The sequence below is a fragment of the Carcharodon carcharias genome, chromosome 22 (genome assembly GCF_017639515.1).
Source record: "Carcharodon carcharias isolate sCarCar2 chromosome 22, sCarCar2.pri, whole genome shotgun sequence".
NCBI classification, from domain to species: Eukaryota; Metazoa; Chordata; class Chondrichthyes; order Lamniformes; family Lamnidae; genus Carcharodon; species Carcharodon carcharias.
In genome coordinates this window covers 60,099,275-60,126,399 of record NC_054488.1, presented here as the reverse complement: position 1 = coordinate 60,126,399, position 27,125 = coordinate 60,099,275, and the positions used below count along the sequence as shown (strand labels likewise).

Sequence of the window (27,125 nt, the reverse complement as noted above, 5' to 3'; positions counted from 1 at the left end):
CTGAATGGTCCATTGCATGTCTCCAGCTACTGCTGGATATAGCAAAGTGGGAAGTTGCAGGGTGGAGGAATACAGGGGTGGAGGAAACTTTAAGCAATGTCACTTTTGATCTGAGGGTCTTGGTTTTCCAAAAGAAAGGCAGAGTTGCATTTCTATAGCATCTTTCACATCCTCAGGACTTATCAAAGCGGTTCACAGCCACTAAGCTGTACTGATGGGGGCTGTACTGCACCGGAGTGTTAGCACAGATTTTGTGCTCAAGAATCTGGTGTGTAATGTGGGAAACGCAGCAGCCCATTTGCACACAGTAAGATTCCACAAACAGCACTGCGATAATGATCAGACAACCTGTTTTACAGAGGCTGCCTGAGGAATAAATCCTGTCCAGGGCAGCGGGGAGAACTCCTCCTGTCCCTTTTTTTTAAAAAGCAGCCAAAGGAGCTTATACACCCACATCAGACATACAGAACCTCTTCTGTCTTCTGTCTCATCCCCAATAAACTGCAGCCCCGGCGGTGCAACGCTCCCTCAGTACTGCACTGGGAGTGTCGGAGTAGGTTTTGCGCTCAGGTCTCTGAAGTGGGGCTTGAACCCAAAACTGACTCAGAGGCGAGAATCTTAACAACTGAACCACAGCTGATACATAAAAAAGCCTCCCTCCACTCTCACCCAGTAAAGGCTTTAAAATAGTGGGGTTGTTCCATCTTGTTCAAGGAAGTGGAGCAGGGAATAACTAATGAGAGGAGTCACTGAATAGACCGCTCATACAGCATTTTATGATATAGGATTTGGACCCTTAGCCAGAGTTTGGGAAGCACACTCTGTTCTGAATACAAATCCAGTGGTCCTGGTTTATGGTGGAACTGGAGGCTAAAGCAGAGAAACACTGCCCTCCAATGTTAACACCAAGCAACAACATCGCAAACAAAATAAACTGCACATGCTTCAGGACACTGAGAGAGAGAAAACGAAAGACTTGCATTTCCATAGCGCCTTCCCCAGCCTCAGGACATCCCAGGTGCTTTATTACCAACGATGTACTTTTGAAGTGTAGTCACTGTGTAATGTAAACATGGCAATAAATTTGCTCCCAGCGAACTCCCAGCAACAGCGTTCGCAATCTCCTGCATTTATATAGTGTCTTTAATGTAGGAAAATGATAATCTGGATAAATGTCCAGATAATTTGCACTATATCGGTTGATGGATAAATATTAGTTAGGACACTAGTGTTATGAGTGTAAGATTTTAGAAAATGATTATGTTCTGGACTGTCTCTAATTTAAGGTAAAATGCAGTAGTGAAGAATCATGTGTCCTGCTGTGTGTGTGTGTGTGGGTCTGAATGTGTGTGTGTGTGAGACAGAGAGAGAGAGAGACAAAGGCAGTAGCTGGACTGGTCAGGAAAGAGGAGAAAGTTGAGAATCCTCAGCGATCTACCAGGCTGAATGCGGGAGGGAGGACGGTGTTGAGTGAAAGAGACACATTCTGAGCTAATCTGAAGACTCGGGAAGATTCACCCTGGTGTGGCTGGGAGAAGGAATGGCTACAGTGGATCTTATTGTTGGTAGTCAAATCAGGGGTTCTCTGAAAACTGAGGGAAGTACCATTCACTTGATGTTGCAACTCAGAGAAACAGGGAGGCATGAATCCATTGGAAGCTAGGAGTGGTTGTTTCCTATAAAGACTCTATTCTGTGGAAAGCATCTTGTAATGTATAGATATGTGGCGTGGTGTTATTGACTGCAGTAAAACATTAGTAAGGGTTACCTTTTCTGTAGTTTAGAGTATTAGTTGTCTATTAGATAATGTTTATTAAATGTTGCTTTTTGTTTGTTTGTCACAGTAGAAGTCTTAAACCTTGAAACCTTGCTGTGCAATTCATTTAGGTTAGTTACTGAGAATTCAAATCTCTTGTTTGAAGTTATCAGTCACGAAGGCGATCGTAACACTAGGGGAAAATATCCTGCTCTTTTGCAAAATAATGCTGTGGGAAATTTTATGTCCATCTGAGAAAGCTTTGTCTTATGAGGAGAGATTGAGCAGTTTAGGCCTATACTCGCTAGAGTTTAGAAGGGTGAGAGGAGATCTAATTGAGGTACATAAGATGCTAAAGGGGATAGACAAAGTAGACGTGGAGCGGATGTTTCCCCTTGCGGGACACTCTAGAATGAGGGGCCATAGTTTTAGGCTAAGGGGTGGTAGATTTAAATCAGAGATGAGGAGGAATTACATTTCTCAAAGGATCGTGAATCTTTGGAATTCACTATCTCAGACTGCAGTGGATGCCGGGACGCTGAATAAATTTAAGGAGGAGATAGACAGATTTTTAATTAGTAGCAGGTTGAAAGGTTATGGGGAGAGGGTGGGAAATTGGAGTTGAGGCCAAAATTAGATCAGCCATGATCGTATTGAATGACAGGGCAGGCTCGAGGGGCTGAATTGCCTACTCCTGCTCCTAGTTCTTAGGTTCTTTGGTTTGGCATTTCATCTAAAAGCTAGCACCTGTAACAGTGCTGCACTGCAACTCAGTCCTGCAACTCCAACATGCACCCTCAGTACTGACCCTCCGACAATGCAGCGTTCCCTTGGTGCTGATTCTCCGACATGCAGCATCCCCTCAGTACTGACCCTCTGACAGTGCAGCATTCCCTCAGTACTGACCCTGTGACAGTGCAGCGCTCCCTCAGTACTGACCCTCTGGCAGTGCAGCATCCCCTCAGTACTGACCCTCTGACAGTGCAGCATTCCCTCAGTACTGACCCTCCAACAGTGCAGCACTCCCTCAGTACTGACCCTCCAACAGTGCAGCGCTCCCTCACTACTGACCCTCTGACAATGCAGCACTCCCTCAGTACTGACTCTCTGACAGTGCAGCACTCCCTCAGTACTGACTCTCTGACAGTGCGGCGCTCCCTCAGTACTGATCCTCTGACAGTGCAGCACTCCCTCAGTACTGACTCTCTGACAGTGCAGCGCTCCCTCAGTACTGACTCTCTGACAGTGCAGCGCTCCCTCAGTACTGACCCTCTGACAGTGCAGCGCTCCCTCAGTACTGACCCTCTGACAGTACAGCGCTCCCTCAGTACTGACCCTCCGACAGAGATCGCTACTCTCCTCCAATTCTGGCCTCTTGACGATTCTCATTTCTCTGCCTTTGGCGGCCATGCCTTTAGCTAGCAAAGCTTTAAGATCTGGAATTCCTTCTCTAAACCTCACTTTCTTTAAGATGCTCCTTAAAGCCTCTTTCTTGTTTTAAGTTTTTGATCACCTGCTCTTCCAGCGCCTTATGGTGGCTTGGTGTCAAATTTTGCTTGGTAACACTCCTGTGAAGCACTTTGGGACATGGACCTTTTAAAGATGCTATACAAATGCAATTGTTGTTGTTGTTGTTATTCTGGAATGTTTGAGAAGATATCAGTTAGTTTTCTAGGCCAAACTCAATTTAAATGCTGATCATAAAGTGAAAATAAACAAAGACGACCACTGCACGGCTTATTCCTGTTAATTCAAACTCTGCCAACCTGACTGTTCCAAGGCTGAACATTCACGCGCTCTTTACCGAATAATGCCTGCATGCACTGACCTTATGGCAGTCACCTCCTGGTATCACTTCCTGAACACACACCATTGGTCCCTCAGGCTTGTTGGTCCCGCCCATGATGTTCAAGCCTAGGCTCGTCCCCTGGGGAATGGAGATCAGCTGAATCGGAGAGTTGCTGAATGAGGGAGGGAAATCACACTGGAGATCAAACTGCCTTTCAGAAACCCGGCTATAGTTCCGCAAACATGGATATTTCTGTGCTATGACGAGTGTTACCCCAATGCCTTGTTTTTCCATTGCCCCCTTGTGTTCTATTAAGTTAAGGATAGTAGATGGTGGACAGAGGTTCTCTTACTGGACTGATGATCCACAGAAGATTATAAGAGTCATATGGACTCGAAACGTTAACTCTGTCTCTCTCTCCACAGATGCTGTCAGACCTGCTGAGTTTTCCCAGCATTTTCTGTTCTTAATCTAGGGAACTGTACAGGACATTGGTGAGGCCAGACCTGGCTACAATTTTGGTGTCTTTCCTTAAGGAGGGATATACTTGCATTCGAAGCAGTTTAGAGAAGGTTCACAGGGCTGATTGCTGAGATGATGGGGTTGCGTTATGTGCCAGTGGGTTAGGAAGGTCGAGCCAGCAATACTGCTCTGTGTTTCCAGCTATGAGTTAAAGGTGGAGCTGAGCCAATCCTCGGGCAATCAGCAAATAGCACAGTTCGATTTACAGTGCTGACACGGAGCAGCGTATTGTTGCCTGAAGTGACAGACGGTGCGAAATAGGAAATCTGATCCCGAGAGTCAGACCATCAGATTCCCTAGAGGAGATGATAGCTCCTCTAGCTCAGAGCTTGCTCAGTGCTGAGGAGATAATTACCTTATAGTTGTTGCCGGGGCAGTTGTAGTGACGACTCCGCTGTTGTTAGCAACAATATCCTTCGGGCTTAAGAGCTGTGGACTCAGAGAGCTGGATGAGGATGTGGATGATGTGCTCTCCAGGTGTTTACCTGAATACGACAATGAGGATATCATTTAAAGGCTTTCTGCTTTGAAAATTTATGTTTTAAGCTTTGTTAGTTGTTCTGCACCTGACCTTAGCTTCACAATTCCTTGCCCTTGTTTGTAAATCTCTCCAGTGGTCTCAAGATACGCTCTGCCTGCAAACTCCTCTACCCCTGAATCCCAAACCACACACGCCCTCCTCTGACGCTGTCTTGTATCATCTTCCTCATTAACCATCAGCAGTAAAACTCCAGCCATCATGTCCTGCGCTCTGAATCTCTCTCCCCAAACCCCTTTCTCCTTTTCTTCCTATCTTTGAACTCTTTCTCAGCACCTGTCACCTCCCTCTAACCCTCTGCATGTCCTGCTCAGAGGGCCTTCTACCTATTCTGAAGACGTTCTCGACGTTTGCTATCCAAAAGCATATATCACAAATGTAAAATTGTGAAATTGTCCATTTTGGCAGGAAGAATAAAAACGAAGCTTATTATCTAAATGGTGAGAGATTGCAGAGCTCTGAGGTGAGAAGGATCTGAGTGTCCTCGTGCATGAATCACAAAAAGCTAGTAAGCAGGTACAGCAAGTAATTAGGAAAGCTAATAGAATGTTATTGTTTATTGCGAGGGGAATTGAATATAAAAGTAGGGAGGTTATGCTTGAGTTATACAGGGCACTGGTAAGACCAGATCTGGAGTATTGTGTACAGTATTGGGCTCCTTATTTAAGGAAGGATGTAAATGCATTGGAAGCAGTTCAGAGAAGGTTTACCAGACTAATACCTGGAATGGTTGGGTTGTCTTATGAGGAAAGGTTGGACAGGCCAGGCTTGTATTCGCTGGAGTTTAGAAGAGTAACAGGCAGATGTTTCCTCTTGTGGGAGAATCTAGAACTAGGGGTCACTGTTAAAAAATAAGGGGTCGCTCATTTAAGGCAGAGATTAGGGGAATGTTTTTTTCTTTGAGGGTTGTGAATCTTTGGGACTCTCTTCCTGAAAAGGTGGTGGAAGCAGGGTCTTTGAATATTTTTAAGGCAGAGGTAGATAGATTCTTGATAAGCAAGGGGTGAAAGGTCACTGGGGATAGGTGGGAATGTATAGTTCAGGTTAAAATCAGATCAGCCATGATCTTATTGAATGGCAGGTCAAGCTCGAGGGGCCGAGTAGCCTGCTCCTGCTCCTTGTTCGTATGTGAATGTCAGTTGTTGTCTGAGGCAAGAGGTGGGAAAGTCACCCTGGACTGCTGACTCACTCTTTATTATGATCAAACTTATCAAGGAATCAGGCAATATCACATTCATAACATCACCCATTTTACTCTAGAACAGCCAGCTAAGATGCACAGACTGAGCTAGAACAGGCAGCGACACTGTACAATACCTCACTAATCTAGAACAGATCTGGACCAGTTATACAGCACAGAGTTACAGTGTTTTAGAACAGCTAACCTCTCTACACATTGCACTGACCTAGAACAGTCAGCTACACTACGCTTTATAATACTGATCTTGACTAGCCTCCTATGCTGGAGAATATTAAACGATTCTAGAACAAGATCTGATCCTGTGTGGAACTGCACTGCTCCAGAACAGACATTCCATTGCAATGTACATCCAAACAGCCCCTAGAAGATTGGAATATACTGGAAGAAACTAGTAGTTCCTTGAACATAGTCCCAACCACCTTCAATTGCTTCCATTACCAAGCATTTACCTGTTTCCCTTCACTGCTCCCTATATTCACCAGTCTCCAATGTGCTGGATGTTAGTTCAATCTTTCAGATTCTCCCGCCATACCACCAAGCTATTTAAGACAAATCAAAGAGGGCTTTCTATCTATGATGGTCTAGTCTAATGCAGCTTCCCTCAGTGAGACCCCTTTAGTATTTATTGCCCCTGTGGCTCTCACCAGCAGTATGGGGAGTAGGTGAACTGCGTGCTGATCCAGCATTACTGTGGGAGCTGCACTTCTCCATTAGTTCTGCAAACTCCTTCCTGAAAGGACAAGGCAACAATTAAGCTGAAAATATTTGTTTTATTTCCCTCCACTACCTTGAACTTGCCCAGAGATCCGATGATCTTCTCATTTTTATTTTTGTTTAACGTCACTCACTGATGCACTCCGAGGGGATAGACTGGGGTTTCTCATAGTCTGTTAACAATCCCGCTCTCAACTGGCCCCATGTCAGTCCCCCTGGTATCTGCCCAAACAACTAATGAGTTCTGATGAAAGGTCATTGACCTGAAACGTTAACTCTGTTTCTCTCTCCACAGTCGCCAAAGTATTTCCAGCAATTTCTACTTTTATTATACTCAGTTTTCTTGTGCAAGCCCAGACCGTGAGGTCAATCCTCCATGAAGGGCATCACCACCCGGCCTGATTCTGACACATATGGGCAGTTCATAGCAGGTGTTGACGGAACAGCAACGAGGAGCAGGAACTGTGGCTGAATCTTCCCCTTCTAAGCCTAGGCTCATTGTAGAGGCCTAGCCTCCACTCTGCATGAGGCTAGGGATTGAATCCATGACCTTTCTGGTTGAGTATCACACGATGTATTTACCATGTGTGTCCGACTGGTCAATGTGATATGTCCAGCGTTTGGGTGGTGAAAGTTAGCATGTTTCTGCTTGAGTGTGTGCTAATTTGCTTCTCATTTTCAGCTCATACTGATGGCTAGCAGCAATGTGAAAGAGAGAGCCAAGTATGTAAGTCTCTCCCTGTCAGCGCCCAGCCTCTTCATCGACAAGTGCTCAACTGTGCCTCTTTGTAGTGACACACCAAAACTGGGTGCCTCACAGTCACAGGCTAAAAGCTTTGGAGGAACTCGAAAGAGGTTTGCCTCCCCCACCCCCCCCACCCCCAGACATGCAATGTGCAGGCCCACTGGCAGCTGGACAGGGCCTAACACTCATGAACCAAACTCCCAACAATGGACGAATAGTTCCACTGCCTCGTGGATACTTCAGGATAGTTGAAGGTTAAGGGATTAAACACTGACAAAAAAAATCTGGAGTGAAGCTCAAAGCTGCTCAATGTGATCTCCTGTTTCTATGACAACATGATGGGTAAGGTCAGCTTTGACAGGGTAACATTGGAGCCTTTTGAGATTCAGAGTGGGGTCAAACAGGGTTGTGTTCTGGCACTGACACTCTTTGGTGAATTCTTCTCTTTGCAGCTGTCTTTTGCCTTCAGGTCACCTACGGAAGGTGTCTCCTTACATCCCAGAAGCTGTTTGCCTTGCTTGCCTGAGATCCAAGACGAAACTGTGCCAAATCCTCATCAGACAGTCGCTCAACACTGACCATGTCGCACTAACATTCCATATCGACAAACACCTTCAGCAGCAAATGAACAGACACTTTCACATCTGCAAAGAATTTGATTTGACCAAAATCATCAAGAAGGCAAATGTCATGGTTTAGAATGTTGCTCTATTGCCATCTATCAGCCTTGACAATTTGGCGCTGGAGGTTGTTGTGATAGCTTCACATATCCAGGCTCCACAATCACCAGCAATCTGTCACTTGATGTTGAAATCATCACTCACATCACAGCCATTCTGTTCAAGCTAAGTAAGAGGATGAGAAACAACAGCAACCTGACTCAGATCACCAAACTGTGAGTCCACCAAGCCTGCGTCCTCACCACACTCCTCTACAATGGTGAGACCTGGATAACGTGTGCTAGGCAGGAGAAAAGGCTGAACAGTTTCCACCTTTGCGGTCTCAGACAGATCCTCAACATCTCTTGGCGAAACAAGGCCACCAAGTCAGAGGTCCTGGAGGTCCATGCTAATTCTGTCAGCACCTTCCTGGCCCCACTGTCTTCCTCTGCAGCTAAAGCCAGAGTGGGGCTCCTGCGCCACACCAGGTGATGTTTAACACAGAGTTGACAACCAAAGAACAAACCATTGTCTTACAAGAAGGAAGGTTGTCATTTATTTACCAAGCTAATAGTCAAGGGGACCTACCTTAGCCTCAACAAAGCCAGGACTGGCTGCTGGGAGGGTTTACAGTTAATATGCTTTGGACAGATTTATAAAGCTATTTCATAAAAGCATGCAAACCATCAAATTAATTTCCCTTTGCTTTTCATTCTCCATTTTCCACTTTAATCCCATAAATCAAGAAGTAATCCTACAATGGTAGAAGAATGAGTAAAGTAAAGGGCTTTAGGGTGAAGGGCACATTTTCTCCAACCATTAACAGGCAAACCATTGGCCTGGCAGATTCACAACACAAGGACAGCTGGACTAATTATTTACTTAGTGTACAATGTTTCAAACCCCTTCCCATTCACTCCCAGTGTACACAATCCCAATGGACCAAACCCCTTCCCATTCACTCCCAGTGTACACAATCCCAATGGACCACGCCTCCTCCCATTCACTCCCAGTGTACACAATCCCAATGGACCAAACCCCTTCCCATTCACTCCTAATATACACAATCCCAAAGCACCAAACCCCTTCCCATTCACTCCCAGTGTACACAATCCCAATGGATCAAACTCCTTCCCATTCACTCCCAGTGTACACAATCCCAAAGCACCAAACCCCTTCCCATTCACTCCTAATGTACACAATCCCAAAGCACCAAACCCCTTCCCATTCACTCCCAGTGTACACAATCCCAATGGACCAAACCCCTTCCCATTCACTCCCAGTGCACACAATCCCAATGGATCAAACCCCTTCCCATTCACTCCCATTGTACACAATTCCAATGGACCAAACCTCTTCCCATTCACTCCCATGTACACAATCCCAATGGACCAAACCCCTTCCCATTCACTCCCATTATACACAATCCCAATGGACCAAACCCCTTCCCATTCACTCCTAATGTACACAATCCCAAAGCACCAAACCCCTTCCCATTCACTCTCAGTTTACACAATCCCAATGGACCAAACCCCTTCCCATTCACTCCCAGTGTACACAATCCCAATGGACCAAACCCCTTCCCATTCACTCCCATGTACACTATCCCAATGGACCAAACCCCTTCCCATTCATTCCTACGTACACAATCCCAATGGATCAAACCCCTTGCCATTCACTCCCAATGTACACAATCCCAATAGACCAAACCCCTTCCCATTGACTCCCATTGTACACAATCCCAATGGACCAAACCCCTTCCCAAGCACTCCTTTGTACAGCTACCTCACCCAAATGGTCATTCTTCATTTTTGAGAGATGACTAAATAGTACAAAAAATTCAACTGCACCAGGCATCATAACCATGGGAAATACTAAGACATTGGGCATCTAGATTCAGCACCGCCCCAGGGGTCAGTGAAACAGAAATCAGGGCTAATGAGGGAGTCTAGAAAAAGCTTTACTCTGTGTCTAACCCCATGCAGTACCTGTCCTGGGCGTGTTTGATGGCGACAGTGTAGAGGGAGATTTACTCTATATCTAACCCTGTGCAGTACCTGTCCTGGGCGTATTTGATGGGGACAGTGTAGAGGGAGATTAAATCTGTATCTAATCCCGTGCTGTACCTGTCCTGGGAGTGTTTGATGGGGACAGTGTAGAGGGAGATTTACTCTGTATCTAACCCCGTGCTGTACCTGTCCTGGGAGTGTTTGATGGGCACAGTGTAGAGGGAGCTTTACTCTATATCTAACCCTGTGCTGTACCTGTCCTGGGAGTGTTTGATGGGGACAGTGTAGAGGAAGCTTTACTCTGTATCTAAGCCCTTGCTGTACCTGTCCTGGGAGTGTTTGATGGGGACAGTGTAGAGGGAGCTTTACTCTGTATCTAACCCCGTGCTGTACCTGTCCTGGGAGTGTTTGAAGGGGACAGTGTAGAGTGAGATTTACTCTGTATCTAACCCCGTGCTGTACCTGTCCTGGGAGTGTTTGATGGGGACAGTGTAGAGGGAGATTTACTCTGTATCTAACCCCGTGCTGTACCTGTCCTGGGAGTGTTTGATGGGGACAGTGTAGAGGGAGATTTACTCTGTATCTAACCCCGTGTTGTACCTGTCCTGGGAGTGTTTGATGGGGACAGTGTAGAGGGAGCTTTACTCTGTATCTAACCCTGTGCTGTACCTGTCCTGGGAGTGTTTGATGGGGACGGTGTAGAGGGAGCTTTACTCTGTATCTAACCCCGTGCTGTACCTGTCCTGGGAGTGTTGATGGGGACAGTGTAGAGGGAGCTTTACTCTGTATCTAACCCCGTGCTGTACCTGTCCTGGGAGTGTTTGATGGGGACAGTGTAGAGGGAGATTTACTCTGTATCTAACCCCGTGCTGTCTCTGTCCTGGGAGTGTTTGATGGGGACTGGTGTAGAGAGAGCTTTACTCTGTATCTAACCCCGTGCTGTACCTGTCCTGGGAGTGTTTGATGGAGACAGTGTAGAGGGAGCTTTACTCTGTATCTAACCCCGTGCTGTACCTGTCCTGGGAGTGTTTGATGGGGACAGTGTAGAGGGTGCTTTACTCTGTATCTAACCCCGTGCTGTACCTGTCCTGGGAGTGTTTGATGGGGACAGTGTAGAGAGAGCTTTACTCTGTATCTAACCCCGTGCTGTACCTGTCCTGGGAGTGTTTGATGGGGACAGTGTAGAGGGAGCTTTACTCTGTATCTAACCCCGTGCTGTACCTGTCCTGGGAGTGTTTGATGGGGACAGTGTAGAGGGAGCTTTACTCTGTGTCTAACCCCGTGCTGTACCTGTCCTGGGAGTGTTTGATGGGGACGGTGTAGATTGAGCTTTACTCTGTATCTAACCCCTGTGCTGTACCTGTCCTGGGAGTGTTTGATGGGGACAGTGTAGATGGAGCTTTACTCTGTATCTAACCCCGTGCTGTACCTGTCCTGGGAGTGTTTGATGGGGACAGTGTAGATGGAGCTTTACTCTGTATCTAACCCCGTGCTGTACCTGTCCTGGGAGTGTTTGATGGGGACAGTGTAGAGGGAGATTTACTCTGTGTCTAACCCCGTGCTGTACCTGTCCTGGGAGTGTTTGATGGGGACAGTGTAGAGGGAGATTTACTCTGTGTCTAACCCCGTGCTGTACCTGTCCTGGGAGTGTTTGATGGGGACGGTGTAGATTGAGCTTTACTCTGTATCTAACCCTGTGCTGTACCTGTCCTGGGAGTGTTTGATGGGGACAGTGTAGAGGGAGCTTTACTCTGTATCTAACCCTGTGCTGTACCTGCCCTGGGAGTATTTGATGGGGACGGTGTAGAGGAAGCTTTACTCTGTATCTAACCCCGTGCTGTACCTGCCCTGGGAGTGTTTGATGGGGACAGTGTAGAGGAAGCTTTACTCTGTATCTAACCCTGTGCTGTACCTGCCCTGGGAGTGTTTGATGGGGACAGTGTAGAGGGAGATTTACTCTGTGTCTAACCCCGTGCTGTACCTGTCCTGGGAGTGTTTGATGGGGACAGTGTAGAGGGAGATTTACTCTGTGTCTAACCCCGTGCTGTACCTGTCCTGGGAGTGTTTGATGGGGACGGTGTAGATTGAGCTTTACTCTGTATCTAACCCTGTGCTGTACCTGTCCTGGGAGTGTTTGATGGGGACGGTGTAGATTGAGCTTTACTCTGTATCTAACCCCGTGCTGTACCTGTCCTGGGAGTGTTTGATGGGGACAGTGTAAAGGGAGCTTTACTCTGTATCTAACCCCGTGCTGTACCTGTCCTGGGAGTGTTTGATGGGGACAGTGTAGAGGGAGATTTACTCTGTGTCTAACCCCGTGCTGTACCTGTCCTGGGAGTGTTTGATGGGGACAGTGTAGAGGGAGATTTACTCTGTGTCTAACCCCGTGCTGTACCTGTCCTGGGAGTGTTTGATGGGGACGGTGTAGATTGAGCTTTACTCTGTATCTAACCCTGTGCTGTACCTGTCCTGGGAGTGTTTGATGGGGCACAGTGTAGAGGGAGCTTTACTCTGTATCTAACCCCGTGCTGTACCTGTCCTGGGAATGTTTGATGGGGACAGTGTAGAGTGAGCTTTACTCTGTATCTAACCCCGTGCTGTACCTGTCCTGGGAATGTTTGATGGGGACAGTGTAGAGTGAGCTTTACTCTGTATCTAACCCCGTGCTGTACCTGTCCTGGGAGTGTTTGATGGGGACAGTGTAGAGGGAGCTTTACTCTGTATCTAACCCCGTGCTGTACCTGTCCTGGGAGTGTTTGATGGGGATGGTGTAGAGGGAGTTTTACTCTGTATCTAACCCCGTGCTGTACCTGTCCTGGGAGTGTTTGATGGGGACAGTGTAGAGGGAGATTTACACTGTATCTAACCCCGTGCTGTACCTGTCCTGGGAGTGTTTGATGGGGACAGTGTAGAGAGAGCTTTACTCTGTATCTAACCCCGTGCTGTACCTGTCCTGGGAGTGTTTGATGGAGACAGTGTAGAGGGAGCTTTACTCTGTATCTAACCCCGTGCTGTACCTGTCCTGGGAGTGTTTGATGGGGACGGTGTAGATTGAGCTTTACTCTGTATCTAACCCTGTGCTGTACCTGTCCTGGGAGTGTTTGATGGGGACGGTGTAGATTGAGCTTTACTCTGTATCTAACCCCGTGCTGTACCTGTCCTGGGAGTGTTTGATGGGGACAGTGTAGATTGAGCTTTACTCTGTATCTAACCCCGTGCTGTACCTGTCCTGGGAGTGTTTGATGGGGACAGTGTAGAGGGAGATTTACTCTGTGTCTAACCCCGTGCTGTACCTGTCCTGGGAGTGTTTGATGGGGACGGTGTAGATTGAGCTTTACTCTGTATCTAACCCCGTGCTGTACCTGTCCTGGGAGTGTTTGATGGGGACGGTGTAGATTGAGCTTTACTCTGTATCTAACCCCGTGTTGTACCTGTCCTGGGAGTGTTTGATGGGGACAGTGTAGATTGAGCTTTACTCTGTATCTAACCCCGTGCTGTACCTGTCCTGGGAGTGTTTGATGGGGCACAGTGTAGAGGGAGCTTTACTCTGTATCTAACCCCGTGCTGTACCTGTCCTGGGAGTGTTTGATGGGGACGGTGTAGAGGGAGGTTTACTCTGTATCTAACCCCGTGCTGTACCTGTCCTGGGAGTGTTTGATGGGGACAGTGTAGAGGGAGCTTTACTCTGTATCTAACCCCGTGCTGTACCTGTCCTGGGAGTGTTTGATGGGGACGGTGTAGAGGGAGCTTTACTCTGTCTCTAACCCCGTGCTGTACCTGTCCTGGGAGTGTTTGACGGGGACTAAAATACAAAAAATGTGAAAAGCACATAAAACGCTTGAAACCCTCAGCAGGATTAGTAAGCCTCTGTGAAGAGAAACCAAACAGCTGGGTTTCTCGGATGGCCCGGCACTGACTGAACAAGTAGGCGGCTTGTGCACCACTGCCAATGTCAACACCCCTGCAGCCATTTAATGCTCCGTGGAGTATTAATTGACTGGAGACAGGAGCTGATTGGCTGGCAGCTCAGGGTCCTCAGGAGCACTGCCAGGAACCGCAGCCACAACTGAGGAAAGATGGGATCCTGCAGTCTTCAGAAGGTAGGCTGCACATAACTAAAAGCCTGTCCGTCCCCTTACCCGCCATCAATAAAATTCCCCAACAGTGGGATATGGTCCACCACTGTTCCCCCGCCCCGATTTTACTGCCCCCCTTTCCCTGCTCTCGAACTGTGCAGGTAGGTAAAATTCTCCCCAGAGAAATAACAGTTTTGGGTAGAACACTTCACCAGTTCATTAATTTGTCTGCGCTCGCCACAGACACCAACAACCCGCCGCTCGTTTGCAGCATTTCCCTTCTTTGTAGCAAAGTAACCAGTTCTTGAGTGGAAGCTGCAGAGCAGATTCCGATCTCCAACACCAATACCTGCCCCCGATCAGCACCGTAACCTCGGAGTGTACTGATTGACACAACTTCGCCTGCTGACAAAATTAATACATCTTTGATAATAGTTTTAAAAAATTGAACAAAACTAGGGTTCCAGGCATGCAGCATCACACTCCATTCCTATCGAGCTTTCCTGCAGAACCAAAACTGGTTAAAGATGCCACGAGCTTAAATCCTATATCCATTTTATGATAATTTGATTTGATTAGAATTAAATCAAGGGCATGGCATCACACTACTCAACAGCAGCAATAAGAACTTGCATTTATATAGCAACCTTAACATGCTAAAAATGTCCCCCAAGGTGCTTCACAGCATCATTATTAAACATAATCGACTCCCGGCCACATAAAGAGACACTAGGACAGGGTGATCAAAACCTTAGTCAAAAAGACAGGTTTTAAAGAGCAACCCAAAAAGAGGAGAGAGCAGTAGAGAGAGTTAGGGAGGCAGTTTAGAGTTTAGGGGCCCAGGCAGCTAAAGATACAGTTGTCAACGGTGGAACGATGGAAATCAGGGTTGTGCAAGCGGCCAGAATTGGTCGAGTGCAGAGATCTCAGAGGATAAATGCGGACACTCTCTGATCATCGGGTCCAGTGTCCTTAAACTGCCTTTTAATCCAACAGAGGGTGCTGGTGAGAAGTGACTGAAGCATTCTGGGAAAAGTCACTGCAGCCGCCGCGACTCAGGAGGGAATCAAGGAGAAGGACTTTTGCACTCAACAGGAGGAGGAGCATTCAAAAGAGGGCGCTGGTGAGAAGTGACTGAAACATTCTGGGAGAAGTCACCGCGACTCAGGAGGGAATTGAGGAGGACCCACTGTCAAAGAACGGAATAGCCCCAAACATTACATCGCTGTAGTGTTTCCATCCCTCCCTCCTCCTCAAACCTAAAAAAAGAGGAAGAGACAGTGCCTTCAGGAGTGCACCAGACCTGTGAGGGACACGCTTGTGAAAGTGGATTTTAAAGAAAAAGCAGCTGATTGGTGAGTAAATCCTGGGAGCAGACTCAGAGGGAGGAGCACTGGAGCGGTGAGTATAGATCTAGCTTACCTCGGGGATTCACGGCCTTGTCTCCAGGGAGCAGACTTGGAGGGAGGGGCACCGGAGCGGTGAGTATAAATCTAGCTTACCTTGGGGATTCATGGCCTTGTCGCCAGGGAGCAGACTGGGAGGGAGGAGCACTGGAGCGGTGACCTCGGGGCACAGAGTAACTGAAGCCAAAACTGAAAAAGTGACATCACAGGAAAGCTGTGACCTGATTGGTTGGTAGGAAATCTGCACCAAATTTGAAAAAAAAAACACTGCAAAGCTAATTAATAAATTAATTATCTAAGTAGAGATGACTGGGCAGGTGATGTGCTGTAGCTGTATGATGTGGGAGCTGGTAGATCCCATTGCGAGCCGCAGTAACCACATCTGCAGCAAGTGTTGGTTGCTGGAGGAATTCCGGCTCAGAATTGATGAGCTGGAGTCCGAGCTTCGGATGCTGCGGCACATCAAGCAGGGGGAGAGTTACCTGGAAGCTTTGTTTCAGGAGGTGGTCACACCCGGTAGATTAAGTACCTCAAGTTCGGTCAGTGGTCAGGGTCAGCAGGGTGTGATTGTAAGTGAGGCAGGTAGAGGGATCCTGAGTTCAGGAACAGAGGAGCCTCAGCTCTTGACCTTGTCCAACAGGTACGAGGTACTTGCTCCCTGTGTGGATGAGGAAGAGGGCTGTAGGGAGGATGAGCCAGCTGACCACGGCACCGTGGCACAGAAGGCCATTCAAGAGGGGGGAGCAAAAAGACAAGTGGTAGTTGTAGGGGATTCTTTAATTAGGGGAATTGATAGCTTCCTTTGTAAGCAGGATCGAGAGTCCCGCATGGTATGTTGCCTGCCCGGTGCCAGGGTGAGGGATATCTCTGACCAGCTTGAAAGGATATTGGAAAGGGAGGGGGAGAATCCAGTTGTTGTGGTCCAAGTCGGGAAAAATAACATAGGTAAGACTAGGAAAGAGGACCTGTTTGGGGATTATCAGGAACTAGGAACTAAATTAGAGAACAAGTCCTCAACGGTTATAATCTCCGGATTACTACCCGAGCCACGTGCAAATGGGCATAGGGACGCGAGAATAAGGGAAGTAAACACGTGGCTAAAGGAGTGATGCGGGAAAGAGGGGTTCCATTTCGTGGGGCACTGGCATCAGTATTGGAACAGGAGGGATCTGTACCGTTGGGACAGTCTCCACCTGAACCGATCTGGGACCAATGTTCTAGCGAAAAGGGTAAATAGGGTGGTGAACAGGACTTTAAACTAGAAAGTGGCAGGGAGGGAAGGGTAAAACTCCAAGAAGTATGACTAATGGGAAACAAAGCAGCAGGTTAGCATGTGGGGGGGTGGATTCAACTTCATGGAAAATTATGAAAAAAACTGAAAAGAAAGGAGAGCCCAGGAGAGGCTATTAAAGTCTCCAGAACACAAAATAGGACAGAGTTTTTGGAAAAGGCTAAGAATCTAACTTCAAGCACATCAGATAAAGGGACGACAATGAGAAAGAGGATACAGGACTGAAGGTGTTGTATCTGAATGCACGCAGTATATGAAATAAGGTAAATGAGCTTGTGGCGCAGACTGAAATTGGCAGGTATGATGTGGTGGGCATCACGGAGACATGGCTGCAAGGGGATCAGGACTGGGAGCTAAATATCCAAGGATATGCATCCTATCGAAAAGATTGGCAGGTTGGCAGAGGGGGTGGGGTTGCTTTGTTAGTAAGAAATGAAATTAAATCGATAGCAAGAAGTGATGTAGGGTCAGATGATGTAGAATCTGTGTGGGTAGAGTTGAGGAACAGCAAAGGTAAAAATCCATAATGGGAGTTATGTACAGGCCTCCGAACAGTAGTCAGGATGTGGGGCACAAGATACACCAGGAGATAGAAAAGGCGTGTAAGAAAGGCAAGGTTACAGTGATCATGGGGGATTTCAATATGCAGGTAGACTGGGAAAATCAGGTTGGTAGTGGATCCCAAGAAAAGGAATTTGTGGAATGTCTACGAGATGGCTTTTTGGAACAGCTTGTGGTGGAGCCCACTAGGGAACAGGCAATTCTAGATTTAGTGATGTGTAATGAGGCAGATTTGATAAGGGAGGTAAAGGTGAAGGAACCCTTAGGAGGAAGTGACCATAATATGATAGAATTTACCCTGTAATTTGAGAGGAAAAAGCTGGAATCAGATGTAACGGTACTGCAGTTGAATAAAGGCAACTACAGAGGCATGAGGGAGGAGCTGGCCAGAATTGACTGAGAGATGAGCCTAGCAGGAAAGACAGTGGAACAGCAATGGCAGGAGTTTCTAGGAGTAATTTGGGAGACACAGCAAAAATTCATCCCTAGGAAGAAGAAACATACTAAAGGGAGGACGAGGCAACCATGGTTGACAAGGGAAATCAGGGACAGCATAAAAGCTAAAGAGAAAGCATACAATGCAGCGAAGAGCAGTGGGAAACCAGGGGCTTGGGAAGCCTACAAAGACTAACAGAGGACAACTAAAAAAGAAATAAGGAGGGAGAAGTTTAAATATGAGGGTAAACTAGCCAGTAATATAAAAGAAGATTGCAAGAGTTTTTTTTGATATATAAAGGGTAAGGGAGAGGCAAAAGTGGACATTGGGCCGCTGGAAAATGACATTGGAGAAGTAGTAGTGGGGAACAAAGAAATGGCGGAGGAACTGAATAAATACTTTGCGTCAGTCTTCACGGTGGAAGACACGAGTAACATCCCCAAAGTTCAAGAGAGTCGGGGGGCAGAGGTAAGTATGGTGGCCATTACCAAGGAGAAGGTGCTAGGAAAACTGAAAGGTCTGAAGGTGGATAAATCACCTGGACCAGATGGATTACACCCAGAGTTCTGAAGGAGATAGCTGAAGAGATAGTTGAGGTGTTAGTGGTGATCTTTCAGGAATCACTGGAGTCAGGGAGGGTCCCAGAGGACTGGAAAATCGCTAATGTAACCCCCTTGTTTAAGAAGGGAGTGAGGGAAAGACAGGAAATTACAGGCCGATTAGCCTGACCTCGATCGTTGGTAAGATTTTAGAGTCCATTATTAAGGATTTGATTTCAGAACACTTGGAAGTGCATGGTAAAATAGGGCAAAGTCAGCATGGTTTCATCAAGGGGAGGTCATGCCTGACAAATCTGTTAGAATTCTTTGAGGAGGTAATGAGTAGGTTAGACAAAAGAGAGCCAATGGATGTTATCTACTTGCACTTCCAGAAGGCCTTTGACAAAGTGCCGCACAGGAGGCTGCTCAGTAAGATAAGAGCCCATGGTGTCAGAGGCAAGGTACTAGCATGGATAGAAGATTGGCTGTCTGGCAGGAGGCAGAGAGTGGGGATAAGGAGGTCCTTCTCAGGATGGCGGCCGGTGACTAGTGGAGTTCCGCAGGGGTCAGTTTTGGGACCACAACTTTTCACTTTATACATTAATGATCTAGATGAAGGAACTGAGGGCATCCTGGCTAAGTTTGCAGATGATACAAAGATAGGTGGAGGGACAGGTAGTATTGAGGAGGCGGGGAGGCTGCAGAAGGATTTGGACAGGTTAGGAGAATGAGCAAAGAAGTGGCAGATGGAATATAACGTGGGGAAGTGTGAGGTCATGCACTTTGGGAGGAAGAATAGAGGCACAGACTATTTTCTAAATGGGGAGAGAATTCAGAAATCTGGAGTGCAAAGGGACTTGGGAGTCCTACTCCAGGATTCTCATAAGGTTAACTTGCAGGTTGAATCGGTAGTTAGGAAGGCAAATGCAATGTTGGCATTTATTTCGAGAGGACTAGAATATAAAAGCAGGGATGTGCTGCTGAGGCTTTATAAGAGTCTGGTCAGACCACATTTAGAATATTGTGAGCAATTTTGGTCCCCGTATTTCAGGAAGGATGTGCTGGCCCTGGAGAGGGTCCAGAGGAGGTTCACGAGAACGATCCCAGGAATGAAAGGCTTAACATATGAGGAACATTTGGGGGCTCTGGGTCTACTCTATGGAGTTTAGAAGGATGAGGGGGGATCTGATTGAAACTTACAGAATACTGAAAGGCCTGGATAGAGTGGACATGGAGAAGATGTTTCCATTAGTAGGAGAGACTAGGACCCATGGACACAGCCCCAGAGTAAAGGGACGACCTTTTAGAACAGAGATGAGGAGAAACTTCTTTAGCCAGAGAGTGGCGAATCTATGGAATTCATTGCCACAGAAGGCTGTGGAGGCCAGGTCATTGAGTGTATTTAAGACCGAGATAGATAGGTTCTTGCTTGGTAAGGGGATCAAAGGTTACGGGGAGAAGGCGGGAGAATGGGGTTGAGAAACTTATCAGCCATGATTGAATGGTGGAGCAGACTCGATGGGCCGAATGGCCTAATTTCTGCTCCTATGTCTTATGGTCTTATGGTCTAATCCCATTTTTCAAGAGGCTGCCTGAGATAAATCAGCCTTTCCCTGTTAATGCTGGGCTATTAGGGATCAGCATCCACATAAGCCAATCGAGATGTTAGGCTTGATTAAACATTAGGATTGCTCTCCCAAAGTCGATCAGCATTTTGCCAGGTAATGTAGAGATACAGCCTGGAAATCGAGGATAGCTGTTAGAGCCATGGATAGTGTTCACTCTGCTACACATGTTGGGTGTGATTTTATTTTTTGAAGCTTTACCGTTAATGCAAAGTGTCGGAACTGACCTCTGCTCTCAGATTTAAAATTGACTAATTTCACCCAAACAGTCACCCAGCAACAGGTTATTGGAACTCTGTAATAGTGTGTCTTTGTCACTGCCAAGCACTGCAACACAACTCAATGACTGTTATTCAATGACCATGACACCTCCTTCTGTCTGGGCCCTTCCTTTGGTTCCGCCAGTTGTAGCCGGCAAATTTTCAGCAGCAAACGTCTGAACTGAGGGGATTGAGCTTGGGCTGGGTGGGGGGTGGGGGGCTTGAGGAACAGCAGTTTAACCTTCAAAGAGAAGGGCCTGTGAGCAGTCCAGTGTCTAAGTGGCAGAGCCCAGGGCCTGTGAAGAGGGGAAGGGCAGTGAGAGGGCCTCACACTAGAGGCTCACCGACAGTAGCAACAAAATGTTCATTTGACGCAAGTTGCACTGAGAGGACCTGATAAGACAAGATAAACAGTGGTTCAGACAGAGTGAGAAAGAAAGATGGTAACAGTACAGAACTGAAAACTTTAGATATAGTGTAGAATTGGATCAGGTTTTCTGTAGCATTATGCCTTCCGCTTATTAAACAGAATTACATAGCATTTACAGCGCAGACACAGGCCATTTGGCCCAACAGATCCATGTTGATGCCCAAACAAGTCTTTCCCTTTCATCTCATTCCCATTAACATATCCTTCTACTGCTTCCTCCTTCATTGTTTACCCAGCTTCCCTGTAAATGTATCCACACTATTCACCTCAGCCACTCCCCGTGATGGCTAGTTCCACATTCTCACCACTTTCTGGTTAAGGCAGTCTCTTCTGAATGCTTTAAAGGATCTATTAGTGACTATCTTAAAATTAAGGCTACCTCGTTCTGGACTCCCCCACAATTGGAAACATTATCTCAATGTCTACCCTATCAAAGTCCTTTCAGGATTTCAATGACCTCTATCAGGTCACACTCTCAGCCTTCCCCTTTCTCAAGGAAAAAACCCTACTCTTGTTTAATCTTTCCTGATAGGTATAGCTGCTCAGTTCTATTTCACTGTATGAAGTTTGTTCCTTGGCCATTGATGTGATAATATGAAGACACATGTTCATGGACCCACTGAGCAGAACACGCTTTCAGCTCACAACAGAGGAGTATTAAATAAAATCAGAATCTCTCAACAATGCCTGTACCAGCCTGTGTGATACTCAGATACACAGCTCAGGAAAACTCCAGCTGTGAGTAAATTGGCCTCAGCTGACATGAGGAGATGGGGACAAGAGATGGGGAACAATTTGCTTGCCTCTGAGTCAGCAGGTTCAAGTTTCACTCCAGAGACTTCAGCACAATAATGTAGGCTGCCACTCCTAATGCATTGCCAAGGGAGTGCAACACTGTCACAGGTGCCGTCTTTTGAATGAGATGTTAAACGGAGGTCCTGTCTGCCCTCGCAGGTGGAGGTAGAAGATTCCACAGAACTAGGTGGAAGAATAATGCAGGAGTTCTCCCCAGTGTCCTGGCCTATATTTATTATCCCTTAACCATCATCATAAAGAAAAGGAAAATGTGCGAATGTGGAAATCTGAAATAAAGGCTCCAATCAAAGGTCATCAGCCTGAAACATTAGCTTTGTTCCTCTCCTCAGAGAGAGAGAGAGACTGCCTGGTTTGTTCCGTGACTCCAGCAGTTTCCGTTGTGATTTCAGATTTCCAGCATGAACAGTATTATCTAACAGTTTATCTAATCACTTTAGTAGGATATATATTTGCTCGCTGCTCTTGATTAGATTGTGCCCGAGTCGATGATTAAACAAGTCGTGGGACAGAGATTTGCAAACGGGCTATTTTTATCCAGAGTTTACAGAAATCCTCATCCCAATTTAATCCTGATCCAGTCTAACACGCCCGAATGAAAAGGTTACGGGTTTGTCAGGATCAAGTGGGACTCCAGTAATAAGGAAGCTCTCTGGGAGGTTTGGCTGGTGTGAGGTGAAAGCAGTATGGCAGCTCACTGGGAACTCTGCACAAATATGTCTGATGATCTTTCTGTGGTGGTGGGCCAACCAAACAGTGATGGAGTTGGAATCCTGTTTGGTTAATGAAGACTCCAGGGTTATCGGGGGTTGGGACCTTGTTTACCACATTGACTCCCTGGACCAATGGGATGCCAGCCAAAACTGCAAAGCCGAACACCCATTCATCCTGAAGGGTATCATCAGTTGAGAAGTGCATCTAAGTCTTGGCCCAGGCAAACATGGCATCAGTCACCTGGTGGGTGCACTTGCGGACAGCAGATTGTGAGGTTTTATAAATATCACCTGCTGATTCCTAGAAGTTAACAGATGAAGAACTAGAAGACTGTGGTGACTTTGGCAGCCACTGGCCCACTTGGTAGCAGGTCTTCTTCCAGGAGGATGCAAATGCCAGCAACGTCCTAACATAAAGCTCTGAACCTCCTGGGGCACTGGTGCTCAGCCATATCCAGGAAACTTATCCCCTGCCCATAAAGACTACAGGGGTAATGCATCCTGTGAGCTGGAGCTCTGTGCTCATCCCCTCTCTCCTGTGAGGTGGTAGGTGGTTGGGAGAAGCCAGCTGCCGCTCTGATGGTGTTGCTGCTCATCTGAGGTCAATGGTGGAGCTGCATAAATGGCTCCCGTGTTAAAGTGAAACTGGGAATTGTAGATCAAACAATGTGTCCTCGAAAGTAGTAGAATTGACCTCCACATTAGTGAAAGCACGCTCTTAGAACAAGACCCGTGATCAAAAGCTTTCACCTGGGCAAGGAAGCAGGTGTGAGATCTCAATGTTTGTAACAGTTCCCACCTGTCACTTGTTCAGGCCCCTCAAATCCCACTATCTCCTCACCTCACCTTCATTTCCCAAGTGAGTTTTATGAAGCCTGGGAAATCTCTGCAAATGCCAATAGAGCCAGAAATCAGGGCTAAAGCTACTTCAGAGCACTTTATACATTTAAATTGTCATTCCGCCTGTCTCAGAATTCTATAACCCGGAGAGCCAGCTGATGAAGGGCAAAACTGGAATCTAATCTTCATACTTCACTAACATGCTTTTATTTGCAAAACATCTCCAACCCAGGAGCCAGAGTTTCAGCCTCTTCTATACACATGAGCTCAGGGAACTCCCCAATTAATGCTCATTTTATGAATATAATTAACCGCCAATTTATAGATGATTAACATGGGGGTTTCCTGGGCACTGTGGATCACACTGAGGCTAAAGACGAAAGTCAGTTTCCTGGCCCATCAGCAATTTCAGCCCTTTTAACTTTCCACCTGCTCACAAACCCACTCACCTTGTCAGCTTAAATATCAGCACACCTGCCTCTGTACCAGGAGATTGTAGGTTCAAGTCTCACTCCAGAGGCTCGAACATAAATAATCCAGGCTGGCACTCCCAATGCAGCCTCGAGGGAGTGCTGCACTGTCAGAGGTGCTGTCTTTCAGATGAAATATCAAACTAAGGCCCCCTCTGGTCTCTCAGGTGGATGTAAAAGATCCCATGGTTACTGTTTTGAACAAGAGCAGGGAGGATTCTTGCTGGTATCCTGCTAATATTTATTCCTCAAACAAACCATTGTTGATTGTTGTAAAAACCCATCTGGTTCACTAATGTCCTTTAGGGAAGGAAATCTGCCATCCTTACCTGGTCTGGCCTACATGTGACTCCAGACCCACAGCAATGTGGTTGACTCTTAAATGCCCCCTGAACAAGGGCATCAAATGCCGACCTGGCCAGTGACGCCCACATCCCATGAATGAAAAAAAAATCAGATTATCTAGTCATTATCATATTACTGTTTGTGGGATCTTGCTGAGTGCAAACTGGCTGCTGCATTGCAACAATGACTACCCTTCAACAGTACTTTATTGGCTCTAAAGCTCTTTGGGATATCCTGAGATTGTGAAAGGCGCTATAGAAATGCATGACTTTTTCTTTAAGCAAGCACGGCGAGGATTTTTTTTTCTGTTTATTCACTGTTCTCACTTTACTGACAGAAACAAAGCAGCGGAACCAACACTGTGAGCAGAGGGAGAGGAGCCCTTCGATACTGTTCCAACGTTCAGTTCAGTCACATCTCTTTGTGCTTCAATTTCATTTACCCACCTTTGAGTCCACTCCCTGCTACCCCTTACACTTAACTAGTTATGATGGATAAACGTCATTCTGCTCCTGTTAAGAGTTGGTTAAGGGAGGAATGTTGGCTGTGGCAGTGGGATAACTCCCTGTTCTTTGAAAAAGTGCTTCAGGGTCCCTTACACCCAGCAGAGCAGGCAGCCCTATCCTCCAAAGGGCAGAATGATTATGCTGTAGGACATAGCAAGCCTCTCTTCCCACTACAACACCACTGTTAAATCGGATTTAAATCGTATTACTGAGCTTCAGCTTAGAAGGAATGGAATAAAGACAGAAAGCAAAGCTTTAACGCACTAATCAGCTTAACTGGTAAACTGATTTCTAATTAATTAATTATTAAGGTACAGACTGGGGCTGGAACCAAGGTTCATCCTGTTGCGTGTGGTTTATAGTTAGATCCTCTGTCAACCAGCTGAGGTGCTGTGTGACCTAACAACAGGGCTCCTTGCTCTCCTCGCTGACAGGAAGTGAGGAGCGGTTGGATTTAAAAATGGCAACATATATCACGCAATACTTACCCTGTACACCTCTAATCATACACGTCACAGATTCCCGGTATTAAAACATCAGGTGAGATGGACAGAAGCTTCCCTTCATTAAGACAAAAGCAAAAAAAACTGCGGATGCTGGAAATCCAAAACAAAAACAAAAATAAAGATACCCGGAAAAACTCAGCAGGTCTGGCAGCCTCTCTGCAGAGAGGAACACAGTTAACGTTTCAAATCCAACAGAACTGTTCTGCTGGAGAGTCATACGGACTCGAAACGTTAACTGTGCTCCTCTCCGCAGAGGCTGCCAGACCTGCTGAGTTTTTCCAGGTATTTTTATCTTTATTTTTGTTTTTGCTTCCCTTCCTTACCTGGCTTCATCGTCTCGCGCAATCAGCAAGGACATGTGGCTGGATGCTGAGGCCATGCGGAGGATGTCGACAGCTCTGTAACAGATCAGAACACAGCTCACTGTAAGGAGACCTCAAAAAGTTGCTAGTCTTAGAGAGCCTGTTTAGATGGGTACGGTCAGAATTGGCAATATCTCAGCAGTTTCATAAAGGCAGGTTTTCTAAGTTTGGCTCGTGGGATTGGGATGAAGGAACATTTTAGCTGCTGCTATTTCTACTAGAATTAACTAAAATAGGAATCCAAGACTTATAGTTCGCAAGATGATATGTGAATGAGAAAGTTCCATTAGCTCGTTTTAACTCAACCATGTGGGAAAACAGTGACTCTAACACAGCTCCAACTGTCCCTAAGTAACTTCAAATATTGGTCACGCTCTGCATGGAGAAAACCTTCCTGACATCAGTCCAATCCTCTCGTTATCATACCGATGACCAGAGTTTAACACAGCTGGGGCATAACTTGCTGCCCTTTGTATTCCAGCCTCGTTGATCCCACCATCAAGCTGAGGCTGGCCTCTTCCACACACAGCGGAAGGGAAAACAGGAGAGAAAGCCAACGTGCCTCATGCCTCTCCCAATGGCAATGTACACTCACAGCACTGCAGGGGCCTGGATGACAGGCCGCCTGACCACTATCTCGGTTGGAAGGGCGCCATACAGTTGGAGGTCAACAGGGATCAGATGAGGACAACTTAAGAATCTGCCACAAGTCCTCCACAGTAGAATAGCCAGTTGACACTATTGGGGATCGCATTTATACAGTGTTTTAACCAATTTCACAGGGAAGGAAAAGTTGGGAGGGGGGTGGGGTTTGTGGGGGGAGGGGGGTAGGAAAGAACAAAAGGGAAGGTCTGTGATAGGGTGAAGCAGGACAGATTCAGTGACAAAAGGAATGAAGGTGCAAGGCAAAAAGAGATGGTAATCGCAAAGGATATGCAGCACAGAAACTGGCCATTCGGCCCAACTAGTCCATTCTGGGATTTATGCTCCACTCGAGTCTTCTCCCATTTTTCCCCATCTAAATCTACCATCGTAACTCTCTATTCCCTTCTCCTTCTACCACCCAGAAAGACAAGGGTAGTGGACACATGGGAACACATCACCTAAAAGTTCCCCTCTAAGTCACACACCTTCCTGACTTTACAAAGGATAACATAGGATATACAGCACAGAAACAGGCCATTTGGCCCAACCAGTCCATGCTGATATTTATGCTCTAGTCAAGCCTCCTCCCAATTTTCCCATCTAAATCTATCATCATAACCCTCTACTTCCTTCCCCCTCATATACCTGCCTAGTTTCCCCTTAAAAGTATCTCTACTATTTACTTCAGCCACTCCCTGTGGTAGCGAGTTCCACATTCTCACCACTCTGTGGGTAAAGAAGTTTCTCCTGAATTCCCTATTGGATTTCTAGGTGACTATCTTATTTTGATGGCCTCTAGTTATGTTCTTCCTCACTAGAAGAATTTTCTCTCTTCATCCACTCTATCAAACCTCTCATCATTTTAAAGCTCTGTATTAGGTCATCTCTCAGCCTTCTTTTATCGAGAGCCCCAGCTTGTCAGTCCTCTCCTGATGTGTTTGCCCTCATGTTTCTGGGATCACCCTTTTAAATCTCTGCACCTATTCCAGTGCCTCTATGTACTTTTCATGCTATAGCAACCAGAACCGCACACCGTAATCTGAGGGAGGAATTTTACACCCCTGTCATGGTGGGAGTGGGCCAGGAAGTGCGGCAAGCTGTTTAAAACTCCACTGACTTTGGAGGGACTGGAAGATCCCAACAGCAGGAGGGACGGTAACATTTCGCCCTAAGTGTGCTCTAACCAAGGTTTGATATAGATTGTGCAATAAATTCTGTAACTTTCTGTTCTATCCCACTAGAAATAAAGCCTGGAGCTTGATTTGCTTTTTCTCTGGCACAACCTTTAGTGATTGGGTTTTAATGGTATTCTTTCTGCTTCATACATCATCGCTTTGGTCATTTACTCTCTCCTGCTTTCCACCCCAT

At 46.6% G+C, this 27,125-nt stretch overlaps 1 protein-coding gene across 6 annotated transcripts in view; it reads right to left on the bottom strand.

Moving 5' to 3' along the window:
• The window catches only part of stxbp4 (syntaxin binding protein 4), a 253,195-nt gene that overhangs the window by 188,000 nt on the left and 38,070 nt on the right, over nucleotides 1-27,125 (bottom strand). For 5 of the 6 annotated variants that reach the window (XM_041217070.1, XM_041217068.1, XM_041217069.1 and 2 more), the window contains 4 exons: nucleotides 25,074-25,148; nucleotides 6,451-6,536; nucleotides 4,423-4,552; nucleotides 3,585-3,717 (listed from right to left, as the gene is read on the bottom strand). In XM_041217070.1, coding sequence (XP_041073004.1) covers nucleotides 3,585-3,717; nucleotides 4,423-4,552; nucleotides 6,451-6,536; nucleotides 25,074-25,148 — 424 coding nt within the window. The remainder of the gene's footprint in view (nucleotides 1-3,584; nucleotides 3,718-4,422; nucleotides 4,553-6,450; nucleotides 6,537-25,073; nucleotides 25,149-27,125) is intronic. The other variant, XM_041217072.1, reaches the window with a different exon arrangement.